General features: G+C 47.4%; 1 protein-coding gene across 1 annotated transcript in view; it reads left to right on the plus strand.

The window, feature by feature from the left end:
• The window catches only part of LOC144145125 (BCAS3 microtubule associated cell migration factor-like), a 44,768-nt gene extending 21,048 nt beyond the window's left edge, over window positions 1-23,720 (plus strand). The window contains exons 16-22 of the mRNA XM_077676631.1: window positions 5,390-5,493; window positions 5,587-5,660; window positions 9,354-9,538; window positions 10,331-10,428; window positions 16,618-16,788; window positions 16,946-17,075; window positions 23,281-23,720. Of these exons, the coding sequence (XP_077532757.1) occupies window positions 5,390-5,493; window positions 5,587-5,660; window positions 9,354-9,538; window positions 10,331-10,428; window positions 16,618-16,788; window positions 16,946-17,067 (754 nt within the window). The 3' untranslated portion in view covers window positions 17,068-17,075; window positions 23,281-23,720. The remainder of the gene's footprint in view (window positions 1-5,389; window positions 5,494-5,586; window positions 5,661-9,353; window positions 9,539-10,330; window positions 10,429-16,617; window positions 16,789-16,945; window positions 17,076-23,280) is intronic.
• The last annotated feature ends 580 nt before the right edge of the window (window positions 23,721-24,300 follow it).

Below are 24,300 nucleotides of genomic sequence, written 5' to 3' on the forward strand. Positions count from 1 at the left end.
GAGGTGGGAGTAATTTTTTTTATGATTTACTTCAGCGGCGCGCTGGCTATCGCTTGCGCATCCGGTAACAAGGGGGCACGCTTGGTATCGCCCACCGGGCACCCGGGCGCCTCTCGCTTCTTGCGCCTGCCACAGACCAAGGGTGCCAGCGAAACTGATGAGGCTCTTTTCTAGTTCTTGTTTTTGTATGTTATAGGAGCGGTGCACCGTCTATCGCTGGCGCATCCGGCCGCGTGCCCGTTTCGGTATCGTCCTTCGGGCGCTTCCCACTTTTTGCACCCGCGAAACTGATGTCTATCTGATTTCTATTCACTCAAAAGGTGCCGGCTTGTTACTCTCTCATTTTTATTCAGAATTTTTCTTGTGTTACTCAGGAATAAACCACATGTATGTAACAATACAAATGATTTTTTTGTCACTTTATGGTCGCCCTAAAGAAATTACGAAAATTTTTTCTCGAAATAGATTCATCCGAAGAATTTAAATCAGCAATAACAAAATTCGACCCTCAAAGGGTGAAGTGTTTGAAGATTTTGGGCCCAGCTACAGAAAAACAAAAAGAACAGGTCACCTTGGCAGACAGGACTACATGAGTGTGTGTTCTGTTGCATTGAGGAAGGCATCCCCGAGCTGAGCTTCATCGTCTCCGTGATGCGTCTGGTAGCATGGTGAAGCGAGTGGCCGGCAAATGTTGCTGCCTTGAAGGGGACAAAAAGCCGAAGGCAAACTTAACTTGTTTACTGCATGGCGAGAGATGAACCGAGGCAAGACAAGAACATTGCCCTCATGGGCAAGGTTACAGTACAGGACTTGAGCAGAGTGACAGCATTGATTCACTTCCCCAACAGGAAATGAATTTCAGCACTTAGGGGGGTTTTATTTATACGCAAAGCACTAACTGTCAAACAAGCGTTCCCTCTAGATTGTGCACACGTGCGACATGGTACAGACACACACAAAGCTCTTTCCATCTTTCCAGAGTTTTTGAGGGGTCGGTAGTAGCGGTGCACGCTGAGTCTAAGAGAAGGGGAGGGAGGGTTTCTCCGCTGCGGCTTCCGCGTCCTGCAGACAAGTCTCTGCATGCCTCATCTGCCACCGCCAAAGTCTGAATCACGCTGACAGTGAGGCGCCAGCGATCTGGCCTTTCCAAGGTGCGTTGCAACACGTTGGGATCCGTTGGCGGTCGTCCGCTGCAAGCTGGGTCACGAACACAGAGGCGCCCACTCGAAAGGGGCACGTAGTGGAGGTTTCACCGCAAAGCCGAAGAGGGCTGCCCAAAGCTTGAAGCACAGTGGCGTGCTGATTCGTAACAGTTCGTATTCTAGTGCTCAAGGAAAAAAATTATACAAAATCGTTGTAGAATAAACGACTAGGTGAAGCACTGGAACAAAAAACTTGGCAGACAATGCCATGAAGAAATTCAAGATCCCCCATATGTTTTGAATGCAGGGAGCATCTTTCACCAGTTTTAGCTTATCCAATCAATGAAAAGAGATGCTTTCTGACCATGCTCAGGGTTGACAGGGGGGCATATCATTACAAGAACAGCCAATGTGCTGTGGCTCTTGGTTACTTGTGATGCTGCTGAAAAACTACCTCTTTTCAGTTTCTAAACATTATGTGCTGGTCATCATGCTTAGTGTACAGTGTTGGTAAAGGCGCACTGACACAAAATTTCAAAGCTGAGATAACTGTACAAAGCTTCCTTTGTAATGGAGATATCTCCCAGGAAGTTTCAACAGTAACCGTTCAGTATAACATATTTTAAATCAATTCCAATCTTTGCTTGTACGAGAGTGCCCAGAATGGATAATGGATAACCCTTTCTCGTATAACGGATAACGAGTTCCCATGACGTGGCCAAGGCGCTGGCTGCCACTGGCGCGCACTGCTCAGCCCTGTGTGTCATGTCACAGTTTCAGGACTGACGTTATGCTGCCCAAGCACGTGCGACCACCACCGGTCGGGACGCGTTTGCTCAAGCTCTAGTGTGCGCGTCCAGACTGACTGTGGTGCAACGAGAACAGTGACGCCAGAGTGCCGCCCTGTCATGGCGGCTGCCTTGATGCTTATTTGGTCTAAATCAAAACTGATCAAATAAACAAGGCTGTACAAGTCAATATTTATGCTTCGGTTGACCATCTAATGTTCCATTTTATGATTACTGGGCTGGTAGGCAGCCCAGTAATCTAACCCGCCCAGCTGGTAGGCGGGTTAGTGCTCCCGTAAAGTTTGTACATGGGTTAGGCTTCTTTGCATGCCTCTAATGGCGTGCAAAGAAGCCACTCCAAAAAACAAGGAAAGGAACATGCACTGTGCAACAATTTGAAAAAATGCACGTATCAAGTATTCAAAAAATTTTAATTGTAAGTGACCAAATTTTAATAAGAACTTACTTTTTATAGTAAATTCTGCAGATTGCCTTAACTCGCAGGTTATAAAGTTTGGGAACGAGGGCCTTTTTAATGTTGAACAATAGTATTGGTTGGCTGTTTTCTCGAACAGATATATAAGGAAAACTTGACTTTAAAGTTCTATAAGGGATTACGACGCAAATTTTTAAGCTGGGCTGGGTCAAAAATACAAGAACACTGTGCGGGTAACCTGTGGAACAGACGAGAATTTTCTGCACCAGGTAGCACACATGACAGAGCCATTACTGCATCCTTACTTTTTTTTGAGCTGCGTGTATAATTCTGTGCAGGCACAGTAGCTCTCGGTTCTTTTTTTTTACCCTGTAATCACATCCGGTTAGTCAATTTGCACTTGCTGGAATATCAAGAGTAACCAATTTTAGCTTACCTGGCTTTCTGAAAAGCCGGTCAAGGGAATATTATGAGTATAGATGCAACAGGGCAGGAGCTTTCTTGGGCTCTGATTGTTTCTTCTGCCTTTGTCTTGCAGAATCTAGCATGCACAAAACATGAACTGCACATTTAGTTTAGTTCATGGAGCTCGCAAATACAAAGACCATTGCAGTACTTTGAACAGTAAAAGTCCACCGTGAAGGAAGCCGAATCACAAAAATGCATTTCATCAAGTATTCTGATTTTCAGTCTCGCCCCCGATATGTGTAATGGACAAACAGCACACAAGCAAGAAAATCATGCACCTCTCCATCTAATGGCGACGATGGTTGAACATGAAGCTTTCTTGTGAAGAATTTCTTGGTTGTTGTCTGAGTTGGGACTTTGACTGGCAGACGGTCTGTACTTTGACTCATTGAGCTACGGCTGACTTCCCTGCAGTTTGAATATTTGATCGCAGTGGCTTTGAGTTTGATCCTTTGCCATTTGATTGGGCATAAAGAAAGCCTCGCGTTCAACTACCGTTGTTCAGTGGAAGAGGGGCATTATTTTGTTGTCGAATTTTGTACGTCCGTCCACCCCTCTCCAAATTTAAACTGCTTCAACCGTGCCGGAGTGCCGCAGTGGGATAGACGTGGGCTTCATAACGCAAGGGACCCAGGTTCGATTGCAACCACCAGAAGCATTTTTTTTTTTCTTTCACTTCACTCACGGTAATCATCATTGTCAGAGAAAGTTGGCTTTCCTGCAGTGCATTTTTGACGTGACACACTATATTTACTCGAATCTAATGCGCCCTTGATTGTAACGTGCACCTGTTTTTCGCAGTCCGAAGAAAAAAAAACGCTACCGTATTTACTCGCATAATCCTCGCACTTTTTTTTCGGAAAAGTCAATGCAAAGTTAGAGGTGCGAGAATTATGCGGGGAAAAAAAAATTCCGGGGCACAGTGTTGCCAATTTGCCTTATGCCAATCCCGCTAAATGTAGCGGTCATTTTTTGTTATGTAAGCTCAGTGTTGCCAACAGCAGCTATTTCGTTTTATTTTATTATTTGCAACGTAAACAGTCTCCCGTCGATCAGCGATCATGAAATTGCCGCCTTTGCTTTCTGGCGCGCGCCCTATCTCGTCGTCGTATGTGCGTGCCCTACTCCAGTAACGCACGCTGAAGTCGGTGATGCCGAAGTGCCTGCCTGCGGCACGGTTGCCATGTTCGATCGCGTACTCTTTCGCTTTCAATTTGAAAGCGGCAGTGTAGCTGGCGTTCCTCCCCATGGCGAAGCCGCACCAAGCACAAAACAAAGAGATCAAAAAGTTCTCAAAATGGCAGCGAGCTATCCACGACTGACGCGAGTGACTCACTGACTGCTGCCGCTCAACGACGGGACCACGACGGCGACCCGACTACACGGCAGCGGGCTGCGCGAACACCGTCTAGTTGCGCTCACGCGAAACATGCGCGAAACCGGCTCAAGGACAGTGTGAGTAGCGTGTTAGGGCGCCTGTTAGGGAGTAGCCACGCAGGTTGTTAGGGCGCCTGGATGGCCTTGGATACACAGCGGTCTCCGCCGAACGGAGAGGCGGCGGGGGAGGGCGCGCGCTGGAGAGCGCGTGCACCATGCGAGTTTCGCGAACAGGCAACTTTCGCCGCTGCAAAGTTGGGGTGCGAGGATTATGCGAGGAACCAAAAAATCCAAGTTTTGGTGGCTCACATTAGGGGCGCGAGGATTACGCGAGTGCGAGGATTACGCGAGTAAATACGGTATGTCCTTGATCGTAATGCGCACTAGACTTTTATTATGTAATACAAAAATGCAACTTTTTCTCACTTGGAACAAGCACGGTTTATTCCAAAGGTGGCATGAAACGAAATGTGCCGGTTATTGCCGGGAAGACAGTCACCACGAGAACGGTCCGGGGCAGCGCCGTCGCTGCCCCGGCAGCTCTGTCGTCACGGGTCTCTGAGCCGCTCGCTGCTGCTGCACGTACTCAGCCAGCGGGTCTTCTATTTGGGGGATATCGCCCCCTCTTTGGCCCGCTGAACCCTTTTTGTTTCGCCTTGCTTGCAAAAATTTTCTCTTTCTGGTTGCGTCAGTCCCGCACGCAAGTGCTTGGAACACTGAACGCACCAGACTATTGTCTTCTCAAACGCAGCATCATGGTGAACACGCCGTGTCTTCGCAGTGGGAAATTCCATGGCGGAAAGAACAGAGGAACGCAAAAAAAGACTACGCAGACAACAAAGGCAAACATGCGCCAACTATGAAGCGCTGGCTGCGTGTTCAGTATTCGAGCGGCCATCTTGAAATGTTGATGGCGATACGGCGCCACAGTTTTCAGTCGTACTCGATTGTAACGCGCATGTGATTTTGGACCTATTTTTCCGGAAAAAAGGTGCGCGTTAGATTCGAGTAAATACGGTACACCATCAGTGAGACATACTAAGCTTCGCTTTGATGAACGTAAAGGAGGAGGCAGGTCAATGCAATACACCGGTCATACGTACATCTTCAACTCTGTTCAACCCTTCTTGCAGTGGGTTGTTTTCTGTACTTGAGTGTTGTGTTTGTGGAACTTTCAGGCCACCCATGAGCTGTGACACGAAGCAGCCACTCACGAGCAACAACCCACTGATGGCTGGGCAGGTGGGCTCCAGCGCGTCCTCTGGCAAGCAGTCGTTCAAAGGTATGTTGCGTTTGCTTGAAGCAGATGCCCAGTTGGCGTTGTTCGAAACAGGCCCTAGTGAATGGTCTCATATGTGGATGCTTCTCCAAACAGACATCAACGGGATGAATCACATGGAAGGCCCAGGGATGAACCACAAGGAGAACGACGACAGCTGGCTCTCACAGGTAGGGTGACACGCTGAAAATTGCAAAGCATCATGCGTTGTAGTTACTGTAATAGTTATGTTTTTAAAGGGGCACTGACACAAAATTTTGAAGGCGAGATAACTTCGGAGATAGATTGGTGGGAACACATATACATCATCTGCAAAATATCAGCGGTGAATACAGCCTAGAACATATTTAAAATCAATTTTGAAGTGTGCGAAACGCAACCGAGCGGCGAGCAGAGGACCACGCGCAAGTGTAAATAAACAACATCCAAACACGTCACGAGTTTGTGTTTGCCGCTTCCGCACTGCCGGCTCGCCGCTCCAATCGGAGGGCCGGAGGGCGGAGCTTCTGCTCTCGAGAACGAACGACCCGATCGTTGGCGGCGGAGGCGCCGTGATTTCGTCAGCTCATCGGGCAGCTGGCCGCGACCAAAGTTCTACTGCGATTCCAGGCACTCTGTTTCTATTACTGTTTATTACCATTGGATGCGGAAACGCGCCGGAGGCACGAAAAGGCCACTGAGCAAGCCGCACGGTCGCTGTGCAGGCGGCGGCCACGGCCGCGAAGTGGCCCACGCCGGCGCAGGTAGCTCGAGTGATAGCTTGTTACCGCTGCACGAAATTGTCCCCAAGTCCCGACCATGGTGGCTTACATGAGAAAGGAGTTAATGATGCCATGGCGGGTTGCATTAAAAATTGTCATCTGCACCGCTTACGAGAGCGGCACTCGAATATCCGCCGCAGTGCTAAGCCGAACACATCTGTAGGCGGACCTGTAGGCAGACCGGCCGGCTGCTCCCAGCGCGCGTCTTGCCACCCACCGTCTCGAGCGTCGCGCGTCGTTCGTTAGCCGCGGTAGCATTTGCACTCGCAGCGCCTGCGTCACATCCACGGTCGCTTTTTAATTAGGCGCCTCACGAGATCAGTACGGGGGGGCATTCGCAGAAACTGCCGTCGATGCGGATTCGACAGTGCTACGGCGGCTCTGCTCTGTAACTGTGATATCCCTCCCACGGTCACGTGGTCAGCTTTGTTCACACAAAATCCACAAAATCCATCGTTTCGCGGCACTCGCTGAAACCGAAACTGCTACTGGCCGCATTGAAAATGCCTCTAATTAAGGGGGGACACTGGTCTTGAAGACCGAAAATTTGCCAAAAAATCAATTTTCTGTATTAATTTTATTTGCAGTCTACAGGTCCCAAAGAATGTGCCTGCAAAATATCATAGCTGTATCATAAGTATTCACAAAGCTGTTGCCCTTTGAAGTCGCCTAAATGACCATTTTTGCCTATGCTTGCAAACTTCGTGCCCTGTTTTCTCAGAACCAATTTTTTTCCCACGTGGTCAGCTGTCGGGTACAGTATCTTGGGATGTACTGGTTCGATTTACATCATTTTTGCTGCATTCCAAAGGTTATGAACTGAACAGCGCAATAAAACCACAAAAGTACAGAATCTCTTTTTGCTGGCACAAGATTTCATGCAGTTAGTTTTACAAAGACATTGTAAATTGATGACCCGACATTTACGAATTTTACAGCGTTTGCAGAAACCATGCTAAAATTACTGCAGCGGTATAGTTGCACTCCCTGGTCCTTCTAGAGCACAAAGGGATAAAAGCTATTTGAGTATTTCATAGGTACATAATGAAACAATTGCCCGAAACAGAGTGACATAACATGTTGCACAACTCTAAACTTACACCCCGTAGACGAAAACTGACTGCATATTTGTGCTCAGGATGTTGAAATACAGTTAAACCTGCGTATAACGAACCTCCATACAACGAATTCCTCTTTATTACGAAGTTTTGATATTCCCCGGCGCTACTGCATAGAAGCATGTGTATTTCTGACCTCTATGTAACAAACTAGCAGCGGCGGGCACCCTGGAAATAACGAATTTTTCCGCCAAATACCTCGCCATTTTGCACTTTTTTTTTTTTTTGCTTTTAGCGTGATGTACAGCCGCATTCATCTGCTGCGCGGCTGCCCCGGCGCCGACAGCGCGAAACGCTGTGATCGCGCACGGCGCGCACAAGCTGCGGCAACGGTCTCGCTGCTGAGCTCCCGCGGGGTGCCGCGGTGCCACCGGCGCCGGCGCAACCAACACCCTTTCAGTAGAGAGGGTGTGGGTTGCGGAGAAAGAGGAGAGGGCTGCAGAACGGGTCTGCCGCGCTCTCCCCTCTTTTTTCAAACTGCATTCCGTTGCTCCCTGACCGGTGCTACTCGTGCTCGCGGGTTTTCAAAGGCTTTCGCACCGGCTACCGGAGTCCTCTTCAATCCGCTATCCCCACACCACGTGACACTAAAAGAAAAGCTCCACGGAGAAAAAAAAAAAGGAGGAGGGGTTGGGGGGGAGCATGGTGTCAGGCGGCCAGCTTTCGCAAGCGAACCTCCTCTGGCACCGCTTTCTCCTCTCTTCACGATCGTCCCGCGCTCTCTCTGTTCTGTGGCTGCGTACTGGAGAAAACACACGCCGCACTCGCTTTCCGCGCTTTCCGTTCTTTGCTCCCTTCTGCGCATCAGTACTCCGGCATTTTTTTATTCGCGCGTGCGAGTCGGCTCTTGCGTCCTCGCATCTAGGAGGTGTGTGGTTGTAAAGATGAGTGCCTCGATAAAGAAACGAAAGACATTGACTCTTGAAGACAAGGTAGCCGTTTTGGACGCCGTTGCCGCAGGTGAAAAAAAGAAGGACGTCGCCGCAAGATTTGGCATCCCGGCCAGTAGCCTGTCGACCATAACTCCGTTTTTTTCCGCCAAATAAATGTTCTAGGTAATGCCGACCTCCAGTTATACTTTTGTTTCATTTGTGCATTTTTCACCCGAATTTTTATACCGAAACTGCATATAACGAAAACCTCCTTATAGCGAAATTTTCCGAGAATTTGTCAGCTTTGTTATATCCAGGTTTAACTGTACACTCAATGTGTAAATCTCAAGCACATAGGTTAAAAAATAACAAAAATGTCCTCAAGACCAGTGTCCCCCCTTAAACAACCGTCGCACGCTGAAGCAAATGAGGTTTCTACAGGTTATAAGTAGGTCACTAGCTACTTATCGCAACAAAAAAAACAAGATGCAAAATTTTTGTGTCAGTGCCCCTTTAAGGCTTTTGTTGTAGTACTCAGAAGTTTTGTTGTAGGTTTAATCAGGCTCGGGAACAGGGAAAATGGACTTCCTGTCCCATTGGGTGCTTGCTCGCTCTGTGTTGTGCTTGGGTCCAGTGACAAAACGTAACCACCAGTTGTGGCAAACCAAACAAAAATCATTAAAGGAAAGTCACCATGCTTTAGTTAACTCAGAGTTACCTGGAGAAATTGAGTCAAAAATCACAAAGCGCAAATACCCTGATGTCAAAAATTCCACTATGAATTCGAGAGCAAGCAGTGTTGGTGAAGTTTTTGGAGTTTGGCACATGCGTGCACAACTACTCGTTAAGCCTAAGGAGTTCAGGCCTGGGGAATTCCAGGCCTAGGGGAACTGTTATGCTGAATAAAACAGAGGGCCCTATCATCCCATTATTAAATGGATAAAAGAACTGGAAGCATTATGGTGTCTTTGCTGATGGGTGCAGCATCCGTGGCCATCGTTCCACACCAGCATGGCAGTACCTTTGGAAGTGTTCTGAACAACCTGGGGGTGTCGGGAATCTGATCAGGGTGCGAGGCTGATCTTCTCAGCGACCGGGCCGTGCCGTTGCAGGTGGAGATCATCACCCACGTGGGGCCGCACCGGAGGCTGTGGATGGGGCCCCAGTTTTCGTTCAAGACCCTGCAGACGCCCGCGGGCACCCCGCTTGCAGCACAGCAGTCACAGCAGGGCCCGGACAAGTACACGCCCCTCTCCCCTGACTCGTACAGTGAGGACTCGGAAGTGCACAGCCCAGGGTAGGGCCCCCCTCCCCCATCTGGCTTCCTGAGACCCTCGCATTCGTCACACCTGAGCAACATGAGACTGCCATGCATGCGAGGGCCGAGTGCCAGATCTCAAGCAAAATTTCTCTCACAGAGCATTTTTGTCTGAACAGAGAGACTATCTATATATAGTTCATTTCAGAAGCTGCACGCAGCACTGTGGAGGCTACATTGTTGTCAATAGAGCGTCCACTGAGGGCGCGTAACTCACCGTGAAGGAAGAGACAATAGGCGCCGGGGCCTTGCGGTTCCGCCTGCAGAGAGGGGAGACGGAAATGTCCTTTGATCGCCCCCTTCATGGTGAGTTATGCGTGCTCAGTGGGCGGACTGTTGACTATAGTGTAGCCTCCACAGTGCTGAATGCAGCTTCTGGAATGAACTATAGTCATTTTTTCTTATCCGGACACGAGTTACTGGAAAGTAGTTCACAATGTGCCTCTAGAAACACCAGTGTATGGGAGCCTAGGTTAGGTTTGGATTGGACTGCGAGGATCAGGCAGACAGGTGGTTGAAATTCCAAGATGTGGTCTGACTCCCAGCATTCACCTAGTATCTGAACTCCCATTAAAATTGGCCTTCAGGAATTTAAAAGAGCACAGTGCATAAATACGTTCTCCAGCGGCTTTTTACGCTATGCATTTTTCCGTTCTTGTTTTCTGTTGCTCTGCTCTTACGGCACACTCGTGCGGCAGTTGGCCGTAGGATTTTGCTGTGGCATTTTTCTGTGGCCCCTTGTGTGGACGACCCTCCTGTGTGCTCTTGCAGATTTTCGGGCCCCATGTCGGTGCCAGTGGCGGTGCCAGCTATGAACCACTACTTCTCGGACAGTGCTTTTCCTCCCCTTCTAATAGAAGCCACATCTGGTAAGCTCACTCACTCACTGTGGGGAACCTCACTTTGTCAGGGTGACGCACAACAGATGCACCACGGTTGGTTCGTAAAAAGGCAGCATGGAAGATATACAGTGTAGACCGCTTATAACGTATGTCGCGGGAGCCGCAAAAATCCGCACTATAAGCGGTACCGCACTATAACCAAAACACGCGCGAATTCAACCACATCGCCACCTATCTCTCAAGTCAACCTATATTTGTCATCACTCAAACGCAGAGCACTTAAAAACGAAGGCACGGTCTATATTTCGTATTATTTCTAACATCCGCCGCTGCTGCAGGGCAAAAGCGCAGTCTCACAAACGGCGAGCGCGGCTTTAACTTCCGTTGTATTTGTTTAGAAAGACCATGACTGCGTTTTTAGCGTCTATGAACAGATGCCGCAAGACGTGATAAGAACGCCAGCGGGATTTTTTTTTTTTTTTAACCCCACTTTGTGTTCACGATGCCGAAGGCGGCTGCTTATCAGCGCAACCTACTCTCCGGCTTCGCGCGGCTCGAATGTTCGGAAAGGGAAAGAGCGGTGGCTTATCTGCAACAACGTTCTAAAGCGTGAACCGCGTGGTAGATTTGGTATCGCGAAAACGTGCAGTGCACGCCAGCGCGGATACAACTGGCGTGGTGTGGGCGGCGCGGTATGAGGCGGCAACATGGCGTCGGCACTGGCCGTGAAGCGGTGCAGGCAGTCCCAGTAAGTCCCAGCGACCGCTTCTAACCGCTCACTGAAATGCCGCACGGGGCGCAAGCGAAGATGCTCATGCAAGAAAAGAGCTAATAATGTGGGCAAAAAGTGGAATATAAACTGCCATCCACGCTGCTTGTGAAAGCGCCCATCAAAAAATACCGCGGTGGTAAGCCTAAACATCTCTGGCGCGGCTAGCCGGCTCGGAGCGCTTCGAATCTCCCGCCATTAGGTACGCATCTCCCCATTTGTGCAAGTCGTCAGGCTCCTCCCACTGCCACGCGAAGAAGCCACCGCGAGCGTGGAATCGTCGATAGGAGCACGAAAAAAACAAAACAAAACAAATACTCACGCGCAACACCGATGTGCACGATTCGTGCGCGAAAACGGGCCATGCGGTTAACGATTAATAAATTCAACTTGCCGCGCGCGGATGGGGAGTCTCGCTATCTTCCGAGGTGCATCAAGCAAGGTCAGTTGTGGTTATCAGGTACGCACGAACTAAAGGGTGCCTATTTTTTTTTTCTTTGGGTGTCTACGTTAGAAGAGGGCAAGGGGTGCACGCTGCGTCAGGTGGCTGATTTCATCCTTTCTTTTTTCTTTTGCTACCCTAAAACGATGCCTCAGCTGCACCGGTCGATCAGCAGACCCGCCGAAAAACCGCACTATAAACGGTATTGCGCTTCGGCCAACCGCATCTTAAAGGAGCCATGAAGAGAAAACACAAGTTTGGTTCATTCAAAAGATTGTGTCGTTAGAATCATACTGACACCACTTTTAACGTAAACTTCGCTCAAATAAGCTACATAATTAGGAAAAACGGGAATGGTCATGCGACCCACCAGCTCATTTTCCGCAACAGAACCTGTGATGTCACATGGGCTAAGCTCTGCGATTGGCGGAGGCTGGCAGAAGCAGACGCAAATTAGGTAGAGCTTACAAACTAGACGAACGAGCGATTTGCGCTTAAATTTAGGGCACATTCTTTACAAAGCAATACGAATGATGGGACAAACAGTGGAAGTTACGAAAGCACATGTAAACACAGAAGTACTGATGCGTTCTGCTGTTCGTACTGCGCACAGCATACTTTGGTTTAGCTGCACAGCACTACGGGGCTTGGGGTTGTCTCAGACGACACTGGCCGATTGACGCAAGCAACGGTGTCTTAAGTGACCCCATTTGTCGAGCGAGCACTGTTTCAGGGAACGAATATTTTCTCCCAGAACAAAAACAAGCCAGGTTTAAATGCGGGCAAAAACAAACCAAACGCTTGCCACGGTATGGTGGCGCCATCTAGGTTACGGAACGTAAAGAAACGCGGGAACAAACCAACACCACTGTACAGGGTGGAGACAACCTTTGAACGGTCCCGTGCCGCCGCAATTGGGCCAACGGGCTCAACGCGTTATTATTTTCGTTTCCCACGAGACCTAGCAACGCGAAACAGACAATATGATTCAAACTTCTTCAGTAAACCGCGTTGCGGCGATAATTTTAGCGCGGTTTTGACACAATGACTTGCTTCGGCGGCGAGCGAGCAACCGAACATGGCGGCGCCAGCGTTACGTGTCTCTACCCTGTACGGCGGATGCGTGAATGAAGGTACTCTAGGCTGCAGAGCGGCGGTTCCCGTGATGTCACTTGGGGCCACGAAAACGCACGATTGAGCGGGAAAATCAAAATTTTAACCTAAATTGTTTAATTTCTCAGTGAATAAAGCACCGTTTGTATCCGGACAAGGGCTGGGGGCACTATAAAACACGAAATCTTTCAAATAAAACCAACTTGCATTTTCTCTTCATGGCTCCTTTAAGCGGTATGCTTATGCATTAAGTTCTATGGGAGGCAAACCGGTGGTCGCAAAAACCCGCGTTATATCCGGTCCCGCACTATAAGCGGTTACGTTATAAATGGTCTACACTGTATGTCCAAAGCTACATTCAGACTAGAACTTAACTTTGGTGTGCCTGATGGAGCTAACAGCATTTTCAGATAATACAGGCATGTACACAATGTCAATCGACCAACTTTAGGGAAAATCCCAAGGTGGAGCAAGTTTCTGCGAAGGAAAATTTGACATCCACCTCAATGCAGCCGTACAGCAACAGAGGAAAGCTGTACAGCTTTCACAGAAACTTTGCAGTTGAAGAAAAATTCATCCTGGTCCAGGATTCGAACCTGGGACCACAGCCTAACTAGTGCAGTCGCTCTACCAACCAAGCTAACCAGGAGGCCAGCTGTTTGTAGCGCGAGAGCGAATTGATCAGCAACATAAAGTGAAGTACAGGTGTTAATCGACCAGATTTAGGGGAAATTTTCCTTCGCAGAAACTTACTCCACTTTGGGGATTTCCCCTTAATCTGGTTGATTAACACCCGTCCTTCACTTCGAGTTGCTGGACAATTCGCTTTCGCGCTACAAACGGCTGGCCTCCTGGTTAGCTCGGTTGGTAGAGCGACTGCACTAGATAGGCTGTGGTCCCAGGTTCGAATCCTGGACCAGGACGAATTTTTCTTCAACTGCAAAGTTTCTGTGAAAGCTGTACAGCTTCCCTTTGTAGCCGTACGGCTGCATTGAGATGGATGTCAAATTTTCCTTCGCATGTACTTAATGTTCGCTGTGTGTTCAATGATACCAAGTACAGTAAAACCTCATTGAGAGAAACTGTTACAAGAGAAACTCGTTTATAAGAGTAATTTCAGAGTGGCTTGGTTGGTTTTCCTGTGTCTGCTATGTTAGCCACATCACATACAAGAGACATGGTTGCAAGATATACTCTGTTACTAAGGGCAACGTTTTTGGGTCCCTCGAGTAAATTCTTCCCTATTTAGAAGAGACATGATAGAAGGAAGGCATTATATGAAAGACCTTGTGCAAAGCTGCCCTGAAGATAAAGTTTGGGCTAGCAACCAAGAGATGTTCCGCAACCGCAGATGTTCCGCAACCTTTTGAGGAGTTATTGTCTTCAGATGTGAACCTTGTATGCTCTGAAGAGGTTACATCATGTGATTCTCGCGCAATTAAATGGTCACCCAGAGGATGAACCAGAGAAAGAGGACGACGACAAGGACATTGCTGGGCAGAAAGTGTCGACAGTTGAGGCTGACAAACATCTAAGAGTGCTTTAATGGTACTGTGAGAACTTAAAGGAGTACTGACACGAAATTTCAAAGCTGAGATAACTATGTAAAACGCTTCCTTTTTATCAGGAGATATCTCCCAGCAAGTTTCAACAGCAACCGTTCAGCGAAACATATTTAAAATCCATTTTAATCTTCGCCCGCACGAGAAAGCCCAGAGCGGGCCGACGTGACATCATCTGCTACGTGCCCCAAACTGCCGACGTCGGGGCTCCCGTGACGAAGCCGACGCGCTGGCTGTGGTTGGCGCGCGCTGCTCGGGCGTGTGTACACGTCATGGTTTTGGGACTGACGTCATGCTGCCCGGGCCTGTGGGGACGGCGAAAACCTCGGCCGGTCTGGGCGCGCGCGTGCGCTCGCTCGCGCGCGCTTCCAGAGAGGCAGCGATACGGCAAGAATAGTGACGTCATGTTATACATGCTGTCATGGCGGCCACTCGGCGTTTTTCAGTCGAAACCGAAACTGGCACGAATAAACGACGCCGTAAATGAATGTCTACGCTGCGCTCGACCGTCTAATCTGTCATTCTATGATTAGTGGGCTGGTAGGCACGCATAGCAGCGAAAAAAACGTAACATAAAAATTTCGTGTCAGTACTCCTTTAAAGGCTTGCATAGTGAAGTGGTTTGCCTACAAAAGTTGGAAAGGGAGCTAATACAATCTGCGGCTCCTAAAGCGACTGTGAATGACTTGCTTAAGCCATAGTGAGCATTTTCTTGCACTTTGATGCTGATGTATAACAAAGTTGTCATGTCCACCTAACCGGAGTAGTGGTTTTAGAATTTGTGGTTACAGGAGACATGTTTCTCGGGTCCTTGGAGTGTCTCCTGTAATGAGGTTTTACTGTATGGGCATCCCAGCTATTACGCAGTTCATCATCACTGATGTGCTTTAAACCGATAACGTGCAGTATTTTCGGCATGAGAAATGCACCAGGGATGTTAGTATTGCTTTGTTAAACTCTCTAACAAAGTCTAGTCCAGTTATAACAATATTGAAGTGCCAAGGAATTTTTGTTGTTATAACTGTTATAAGTGGGACAGAAAAAAAAGACAATACAGAGATCAAAACATTCCATTCGCATGCAAGCAAGGTCGTGCTACTAGTTATTTGCAGAAAAGATGCCGTAGTTGGTGGGCTTTGTTTGCTTCATGTGAAGCTCACGCACATCTTTTTTGAAGAGCATCTATAGGTGCTTCACCAAGCTTAGCAAAAGGTCCTTTGCGGAAAGGAAGTCCCTGAGGGTCTGTATCATGCGTTAGGCCTCCTGCGAAGACCCTGCCTGAGTAGACTGCTCAGCCTCATCGTCCGATTATCACTGTCAGCGCTGTCCGCAGCACGTATTTGCGCAACAGTCGCCCCCTCAGTGAGGCACTTGGCCATTTCCATAACATCGGCCCTGATGTCCTTTCTGCGGAAAAATGGAGGCAGTTGAAGAAGCACCCAGTCAAATTCAACGCGGCACGCACGTGATAACAACTGGTGAACGCAGGTGAACGCGCGAGCGAGCGGCGCCGGCACTGGTGGCGCGATTTCACAAGCGGGCACGGGGAAAATGCCAAAGTGGCGGCCAGGAGGGCGGTTCGGAAGGAAAACTGCTCTCCTCCTCCTCTCACTTCCTCATAAGTAGCGCAGTCGACTCGTTTTCTGAGGGGTAGAAGGGATGCGAGGCGCATCGCGGCTCGCGGCGCATGCCGTCGGTGTGGAGAGCCGGCGCCAGCTCAAATTTTTGGTGCACGCTGTAACCAGATTCATTCGTTATATTTGATCACTGGAGCATTGCAATAAGTGGTTTAGTTTACCATAGAATGCATACCAAAGTGGATGGTGCAGTAGCTGTTCATTGTTATGTCCGATATATTGTTATAAACGATATCGTTATAAGTGGACTCGACTGTAGTGTGTACCTAATGTATAGTTAATAGCACTCACCAAGAACCTAGTGTCCACACAACATTTGGCTGTTGTCACAGACCGGTGCGCCTATGTTGTGATGTATACTGCGCTGGTCATGCCACCTAAGCGAGTTCCACTGTTAGTGTAGCCATTGCAGTGTACTTGACACAAGAGTTTGTCATCATGTACTCCAGGTTGAGCGTTTTTCATGCTGCATTTACTAATAATGAATCGATGTTCAAAATGCACTACCCCTGACATGAGAGGTGAACACGAAAAGGAACACATGTATGTTGTTTATAGATTTGGTAATCTTAAACGGTCTCCTCGGTGCACCAACTGCACTGGAGACCTTTGGTGCAGTCTTGGTGCAGTCTTCCTACAAGCTTGCTCACACCTTGCCCTATTCGCACCCCTTTCCGCTCCCCTTGTGTGCAGGTAGCTTTGAAGGTCCCCCTAGCCTGCTGGAAGTGTGCGGCCACTGGTCGGACAGCTCGGGGGCGTCCTCGCAGGCCAATGGCCAGGAGCAGCTCATGGAGAGGATCGCCGACGCCATGAATGAGTCCCCCTACAGGGAGCGCCAAACCGTGCGCACCTCGAGCGGCAGCGGTGAGTGGGCTTCTGCTTGGAAGTTAGACCAGGCACAAGGGCGGATTTTCACAAGAACTATGAGAGACACTTTTCAACGTTGGCGTTCCCAATGGCTCAGTTCTGTCTCCTATGCTCTTTATTTTTCCTTTCTCTCTCTCTGTGTACGCAACACCAGAGCTGGCCTGTTTTGAGGACGTGGGCTCGCGCTGCAACTCTGACGTGTCCCTGTACCACTCGCCCAGCCAAAGCACAGAGCACCTACTGGTCTTCTCCTCCACCCAGCAAGACTCTATGTGACTCTCGCAGTGAGTGTCAAGTGCTTTCTGCGCACGTCTACTTGTCTACCGTCTGCCTGTGCAGTACAGGGGCCTGGAGCTTGTGACATTTTTTTTTAAAGAATTTTACATAAATTTCTCTATGACACTGTGAAAGTTTTCTTAGCTCAACTATCAGAAGGATCCTGAAGCTCTGCCGGTAATGTGGAGAGCATAGTGCAGCTCTCCATATTATCCATATTATGCAGTACAGTGCAGCTCAGTTCATTGCCTCATGATGTTATTTTTGTTAAAGCTTGTGTGTTAGCAGAGCTTTATCAAATAAGCACTTCATTCGTTTCACCTGCATCATTGTGAATGCTGGAAAAGTTGGAACCCATGATAAAGGTCCATTCTTGTGTACATTTTCTTTTACCTTTATTTTCTTTTGCTGGCTGCAATCAAAGGGGTCATGAAGAAGAACACTATGGTCCTGTGCAGTGAATCTCACACTTTGCATGTGTGGAAGGCGGTTAGAAGTGGTGACTGCGAATGCCCGCCACAGTCTAGCAGTCGTTGTGCCTAAGCTGTACACTTGCACCTGCGACACCCCCGAGGGGGATAGCGTCACATTACCCACAAGGTGGGTCCATGCGGAGTCGAGGGGAGAAGAGACAACACAGGTTTGGCTATAGAAATAATTTAATTAATAATGAAGTTGGGCTGGTGCCGATGCACTCACCTCACCTGGCAAGATAATGTGACTCGTAGGAGCGAGATAAGGAAACGGCTGGCGCCGGACCTCGGAGACAGGATTTCTCCCTCTGTGGCTGGGGTGCACGGGGTACGCTTGCTCTGCAGGCCCGAGAAGGTCTGGGCTCTCGTTCCGGGGCACGGTGATGTCCACCCATGCTGCAGAGCCGTAGGGACAAACTCAAAGTGCTGCTGCGGGCTCACTGGTCTGCGTAGATGGGTACAAGGGATGATTGTCATCTCGATCTCGGCCGGGATTCAGGAGCACTTTCGGATGTCTGCTACGGCATCTCTGACAACGGCGGGTGGTGAGAGAGAGAGATTGAGGGGCGCGCGGGCCTTCCTATCACCTGCACCGGTGCATGGAGGGAAGACAGAGCTGGGTGCTGGTTTGGGGAACTGGCGGCTGGCCGGTCATTGTGCGCGGAAGGTGACGCCTCCACTGGGTGCCGGGGTCACCATGGAGACGTGTCCCGCAGGGCGGTGGTGCGCTCATCGGCTTTTCCGTAAATCGGTGGCCCGCAGTCAGCGGCCGGTGTCAACATCCGAATGTCACACACCCGTTTGTTCTATCTGAAACATGAGGATACCTGACATGGTCGGGCGTTCGCTGTACTTGAGCTGGACTCCCACACTGATTCATTACTGTGATGATTATGCCACGCTGTTTAGTTTTAACCGGGCATTCGTTATAGCTGCAGCTGTTATAAGTGGGCTCGACCGGGAGTACTGTAGCTAGCTAATGCCAAATTAAATGCATTTGTCAGAGCTGGCAATAAATGTGGCGTGTGAAGATGGAAATTTCTCAGTCAAACTGTGTGTTAGTCTTACGAGTGCATGTGCACACTTGCCATGGGAAGGAGATCCCTACCAAAAGTACCTGCATGTGAATTTGGCCCTTGGTCCAGGTAGTGCACCACAGAAAAGGAACATCTATCTGTATTCTAAGATATTCAAGTTTGTTTCTTTGCCCTCTGAAGCCTGGAAAATCAACTGAGAATGTTTTGTTTTCAATCTGTATGCTGAAAAACAGTATTAATCACTCGGCAAAAACTATTATGCCTCGAAGGTTGTGGAAATAAGATTTCCCACCAGTGTTGGCCGAAAGTTTTGGTTGATGCCACAAACACTCTTGACCACCACTTGTGAAGAAAAACGAAGTACAGTATACTCTCTATAAATGGAGCTTCAAGGGACCGAAAAAATTGGCTCCGTTTAACAGGAGTTCCGTTTACTGAGGTAGATGTGTGACAGTGCGAATTTGTGTGCGTACACACTCTTAACACCATTTCTTGGAACACTAAGCATGAGAAGGTAAATGTAGCTGATTGTTTTTCAGAAAGCAAGAAAACTACAAGTGGTTTAGGTTGATTTGGCAACAATGAGTCACTGTGCAATGCAAAATGCATCAATTTTTTTCGTTTGAGTCCTTGTAGCTGCATCTTTGCAGAGGCTAGAGGCCTCAACTTCTCGAGTGCTTACAAGCCACAGAATTCAGTAGATAGCAAAGCAGTAATGAATCGCAAATAGCACCACGATGGCACGAACGAGGCGGCAGGAGCAGAGCCCTGTAACCTCGCTGTCTTCAATCGAGACTGAACGGCTGGAACAATAACGCCGACGTTGCATTCGTTGCACTAACACGGCTGACCAGTAAAAAGATGAGGCTAAAAAAACATTGAGGAAGAAAAAAAACAAAAACGAAACGGACAAAACCGTAAAAAGCTGATTCTCGTGCCAATGGGTTTCACAACAAGTTCAATTTCTGGTTCTGTTTACACGGTGACGAGAAAATTTTAGTTCTGATTACCGAGAGTTTTTTTTACTTTATCTGAATACAAAACCAACCAACTTACAGGGCTACTGTTCCGTTTAAGCGGCAATAAGCGATTTCCATTTGTTGAGATTCCGCTGTAGTCTTGTTTTATAAATGCGACAAAAGATTTAATCAATTAGAAAATTAAAGTTTCGTGTGTGAGTTCATTTCCGCATGATCATAAATCTGCAGTCTGGTCACACTAAGCTCCAATCATGTTCATGTGTTTACATTAAGGGGGGACGCGGCTTTCAACTTCGGAAAAATGACCAAAACATCGTTTTTTTGAAACCCACATATTCGGCTTCTATGTTTCCTATTCTATGCGTCTGCAAAGTTTTTAGGCTGAAAAGCGCCGCAAAGTGGCATAAAAAAATACTTTTGTCAGGCGCGGTGACAAACTATCAGCGCAAAAGGGCGAAAAAACGGCAATTTTCGGAGCGCTCTATCTCCGCACCGGTGCCACCGGGCGCGGCCATTTTGATATGGTTAGATCGGCCGAGCGATCGTCTTTCCGGTTCTGCTCGTCTCTTTTATCTTCGTTCATTCACAAGCACACGAGCGGCAGAAAAGAAACGACGCACAAACGAAGCTAGAAATAGATGCTGAAGCGCTATTGGTCCTCGGTCGGGGCGCGGAACACCGACCCTCCTGATTGGATGTCACGGGCGCAATGCAAGATGGCGGCCGCCTGAGCTGCGTAGCGAGCGGTTTGAGTTCATTTTCGCCGCTTCGCTCGGCCGAGTTTCTGTTCAATCTATGGCATTCAGCACGGACGTTATCGCGGTGGGAATGCCGGAGATAACGAGCCAGATTACGGGAAGTTGTGTGGCTCGAAAGGAGGAGGTCATCGAACGCGTCGTGGTGCGCGTGACTCTACCGTCGCCAGACCCCGGAGGGTGACGCGGTGTGCGCGCTTGCGATAGCGGTTCGTGAAGTGAACTTTTGGTCGGGTTTGCGATGTTTACACGCTTAGTTATTGCTGTGTTTTGACTGTGGGCTCGCTAGCCTTGAGAAAGAAACGGTCGACGCGTGAAACGCTGCGGCGCGCACGGCATAGCCGACGCGCATTGGGGCAGCACATGACTGGGCAACCGGTTACGATTGAACGCCAGTAGTTGTAATTAATGCCTGCGTCGTTAGATTTAATCCTAAAAGCGACCTGACCAGCCATATCAGCTGTAATCAAAGTTCGATATGTCGCGGTAAGCGTGCGCTAAGATGCGCGCGAGCCATATCGCCTTTCTTGCGCAACGTTTCCCGTGCACTTGTAATTTTCATGCAAACAGGTTTGAGTTAGTAATATAGGAATAAAAATATGTTCTCCGCATTAAAAATGTACGTTTGTCGCAGCATTTAACAGTGATTTTTTAGTGAAATTATTGATTCCATTGCTCAGGGCATACTGGCTTTGCTGCGAGAAATATTGGATGCCTTGAATGTCAAAAGTAGTAAAAAAATATGCTCTTGCATTGAAGTTGGGAGTTATGCAGAATACTCTACCAAGCTTCAAAGTAGCTCATTTTCATCCTTGTGGTATGCAAACTTTTGGCAATGAACACCTGCACGTATCAGTACTAAGTTGCTGTGCCAGGCAAGATGATAAAACATAAAAAAAGCCAAAAATGTTCAAATTTAAGTAAAAAAAATGCTCAACTTGTTGCCATGGTGACAACAGTGCAAAAGGAGGCTGTTCAGTGCGATACAGCCAACCAGCTAACCTACTTTGCATTGAAAGCCCATTGAAACCCATCTCCCCCTTCATTTGATCTGCAAAGTGGGGTATGTACTCTTCACAGAGGAGCTGAAAATGATATTTTCTGGAAAGAGAAAGGCTGTGAAAGGCACTCCAATTTCAAGGCAAGGCATTCCAGAAGCCCCATGTTTAAAAGGACATGAAAGGCTACAACCGTGACGACTTTTGATAAGTGAAACCTACGTTGCAACTTTGGAAGCCGTTTTCTCAAAACAGTTTTTTTTGCCACCTGTGTCGCTTGTACCAGGGATTTCTTTGTGACCGCTGGGTCTATTTTGATTCCGTTTCTTGCATTACATTCCTTGATGAACAGTTCAGGTCGTGACACTCTTGGTTTTCCAGATTTGTTTTTTGTGATTTTTTTATTCACATAATCGTTCACAGTCAACATGCCTATTGCACATTAACCTCTAAAAAAATGAAAACTAAAAAACATTGTGTTGTAAAAAAAAAATTCTAAAACTGTCACGACCTCGTCCATTCATTTGGGAATGCAAAGCACTTCGAACAAATTTTCTATCATGTTTTATAAGCCGCTCAAGCTCGGTACAAGCGGAACAGAAAGAAAATTTAATACATAAAAAAGTTTTCAGAATATTAGCTTGAAATTTTTATGATGTTATCACGGAAGCATTTCCAGTTGCTGTGCCAATTTTCATCAAAATCCACAAAGAAATAAAAAAGCCAGAAAAATGGATGAAAAAGGGAGGTCTCGGTACAAATTTTTTTTTTACAAAAAGCAAAGGCACCATCCTGCCTTAGCATATACCAAAATGCAGCTAATTATATGTTCTTTTACATAAAATACCAAGTTTTACTTCAACACTGACGATAGAACCATGAAAAAATCTGAAACTAAGAACTTCGTAAAAAAACTACAGAAAAAGATAGCAAAAAGCGTAAATATAAAAATATTAAAAAAGAATAAAATTATTTCAGGATATACAAAATCTAACACAATGCTTTGTTTCTTCATTGAAAAAGTTTGATGCGGCTAGGTGTAACTGGTTTTTTGTTTTGTGTGTGATCTCTTTGGCACTCGGGCCATGGCTACGTCGCCGCCCAGGTACACGCCGGGCTCTTGTCTCGGCGAAAACTTGATCCGTTTCTGCGCTGGTGGCAAGAGATCACCACCATAGGTGGTTAACACCCTAACGAATAAATATAAACCAGCCAGAGCATAGTTTGAGTGCGCATACCTACTCCAGAGCCAATTGAAACCGAAACCAACACCCACCTTTGAGCGCGATTTGATGTTCCAGGCTGATCGACACCCGAATCCTCACTCGAGCTGAAATCCGATCTCTAAAGCCGTATTTCGACTCTTCACTGCCACTCTCATCGTTAAAATCCACAGTAGAAGGCGAAGATATGCGAGCCGAGACGAGGCGGATTTCTTATCGCGCTCGCACGAGTATGACGCCATGTTTGTTTACATTCGAAACCACTGCCTGTCAGAATAAAATATCTGACGCGTTGCCGCCTGGCGATAAAAAAAGAAACTTCACAAAAGAGAAAACTCCAGTTTTCAAACTATCTCCTAGATGTCGCTAGGTGTTCCATCGAGCGAAAATTTGTATTCTGCAGGCTCGCGAAACCATCGATCCTATGTGATCGAAGGCCTATGGAGCGGTCCCGAAAGAGTTAAGCTCATTTTGGCAATTTCATTGAAGTACTTCAGATCGGTAATGGTTGCTTTGTGCATATGTTATAGCAAGCAGTGGAGCATGTTGGGAAATATTTCTACTCACCTTGGATATCAATATTAGCAAACTAAATCCCTTCCGGAATCATATCTGTACAATCATTTTAATAGTGCCTCATATCTTTATCGCAAGCCTGTGGTAGCCCAACAAAATCAGTGATTGTCAGTAACAAAGCTACCATGAGAAGAATCAAAGTAATTTTTGTTCTTTCTGCTTTATTTACAGCTTGGATGCTCAATTGGGCCTGTGGACCACAAGAAGTCATGAGTGGTTTTTTTAGATCACCAAACCTGGGCTGCAAAGCACACTCCAGATAAATGTTATTGTGTTTGTTCTTGTGACAAAAAAAAAGTACTATATTTACTATCGTCGTGTACAAAAATGAAAAAAAAAAAAGAATTGATAATTTTGAATCTTCAAGACGACACTTTCGAATGGCGCGTTAATGTCGCATGTGCCGATATGCTTTTGTACTCGGAGCGAGACAACAAAAAACTGAAAAAAAAAATGCTTTTGAGTTGTTTTCTGCTAGACATGGTGAATCTGTCACGTAGCAGATATGAAGCCTGTGTAGAATATATAGTTTAGCACTTAAATATATATATTATATTATATATAATATGCATTTCATCGAGGAAGCGCAATAAAAATTTATGAATGCTCTGCATGAGGCTCTTCAACTGCAGTGCCTTTGTTTTATGGCTGGTGGCTGTATTTTGTGCTGTGCAAAAATTTGCTCCTTATTGAGAAAACTGCATTTAGCCAACATCCGAAATTTCCTACATGCTACTTTGTCAGGGGAGGGAGAAATTCGCAAGGGGGAAGGGGGCGTGTTAAAAGGATGCAACTAGGTTGTGGTTGTAGCAGGAATCTTAAAGGAGTACTGGCACGAAATTTCAAAGCTCAGATAACCACGTAAAAAGCTTCCTTTGTATATGCAGATATGCTTCCGAAAGTTTAAACCGTGACCGTTCAGTAGAACATGTTTTGCAGTGAAACCCCGATAATACGACCTTCAAGGGACCGCAAGAAAGCTTCGTGTGACTGGGGTGTCGTACGACTGGGGTGCAGGTAAATGCCGGCCTTGTAGACTATCTCACGCGACAGGTGGGCTAAGAACCTATTTAAACTACTACATTTTGCGCGTTCTTGCGTGATTTGCGAACCTTTAGCTGAAATCCCAAGTTTAAAAAAATTAATGTTTATATGTTGCACCCCCCTTCTCTCCATGCGCCCGAGCTAGCC

Source organism: Haemaphysalis longicornis, unplaced genomic scaffold (genome assembly GCF_048455015.1).
Source record: "Haemaphysalis longicornis isolate Haplotype H1 unplaced genomic scaffold, Haemaphysalis longicornis Haplotype H1 scaffold_7, whole genome shotgun sequence".
In the NCBI taxonomy this organism is placed as follows: Eukaryota; Metazoa; Arthropoda; class Arachnida; order Ixodida; family Ixodidae; genus Haemaphysalis; species Haemaphysalis longicornis.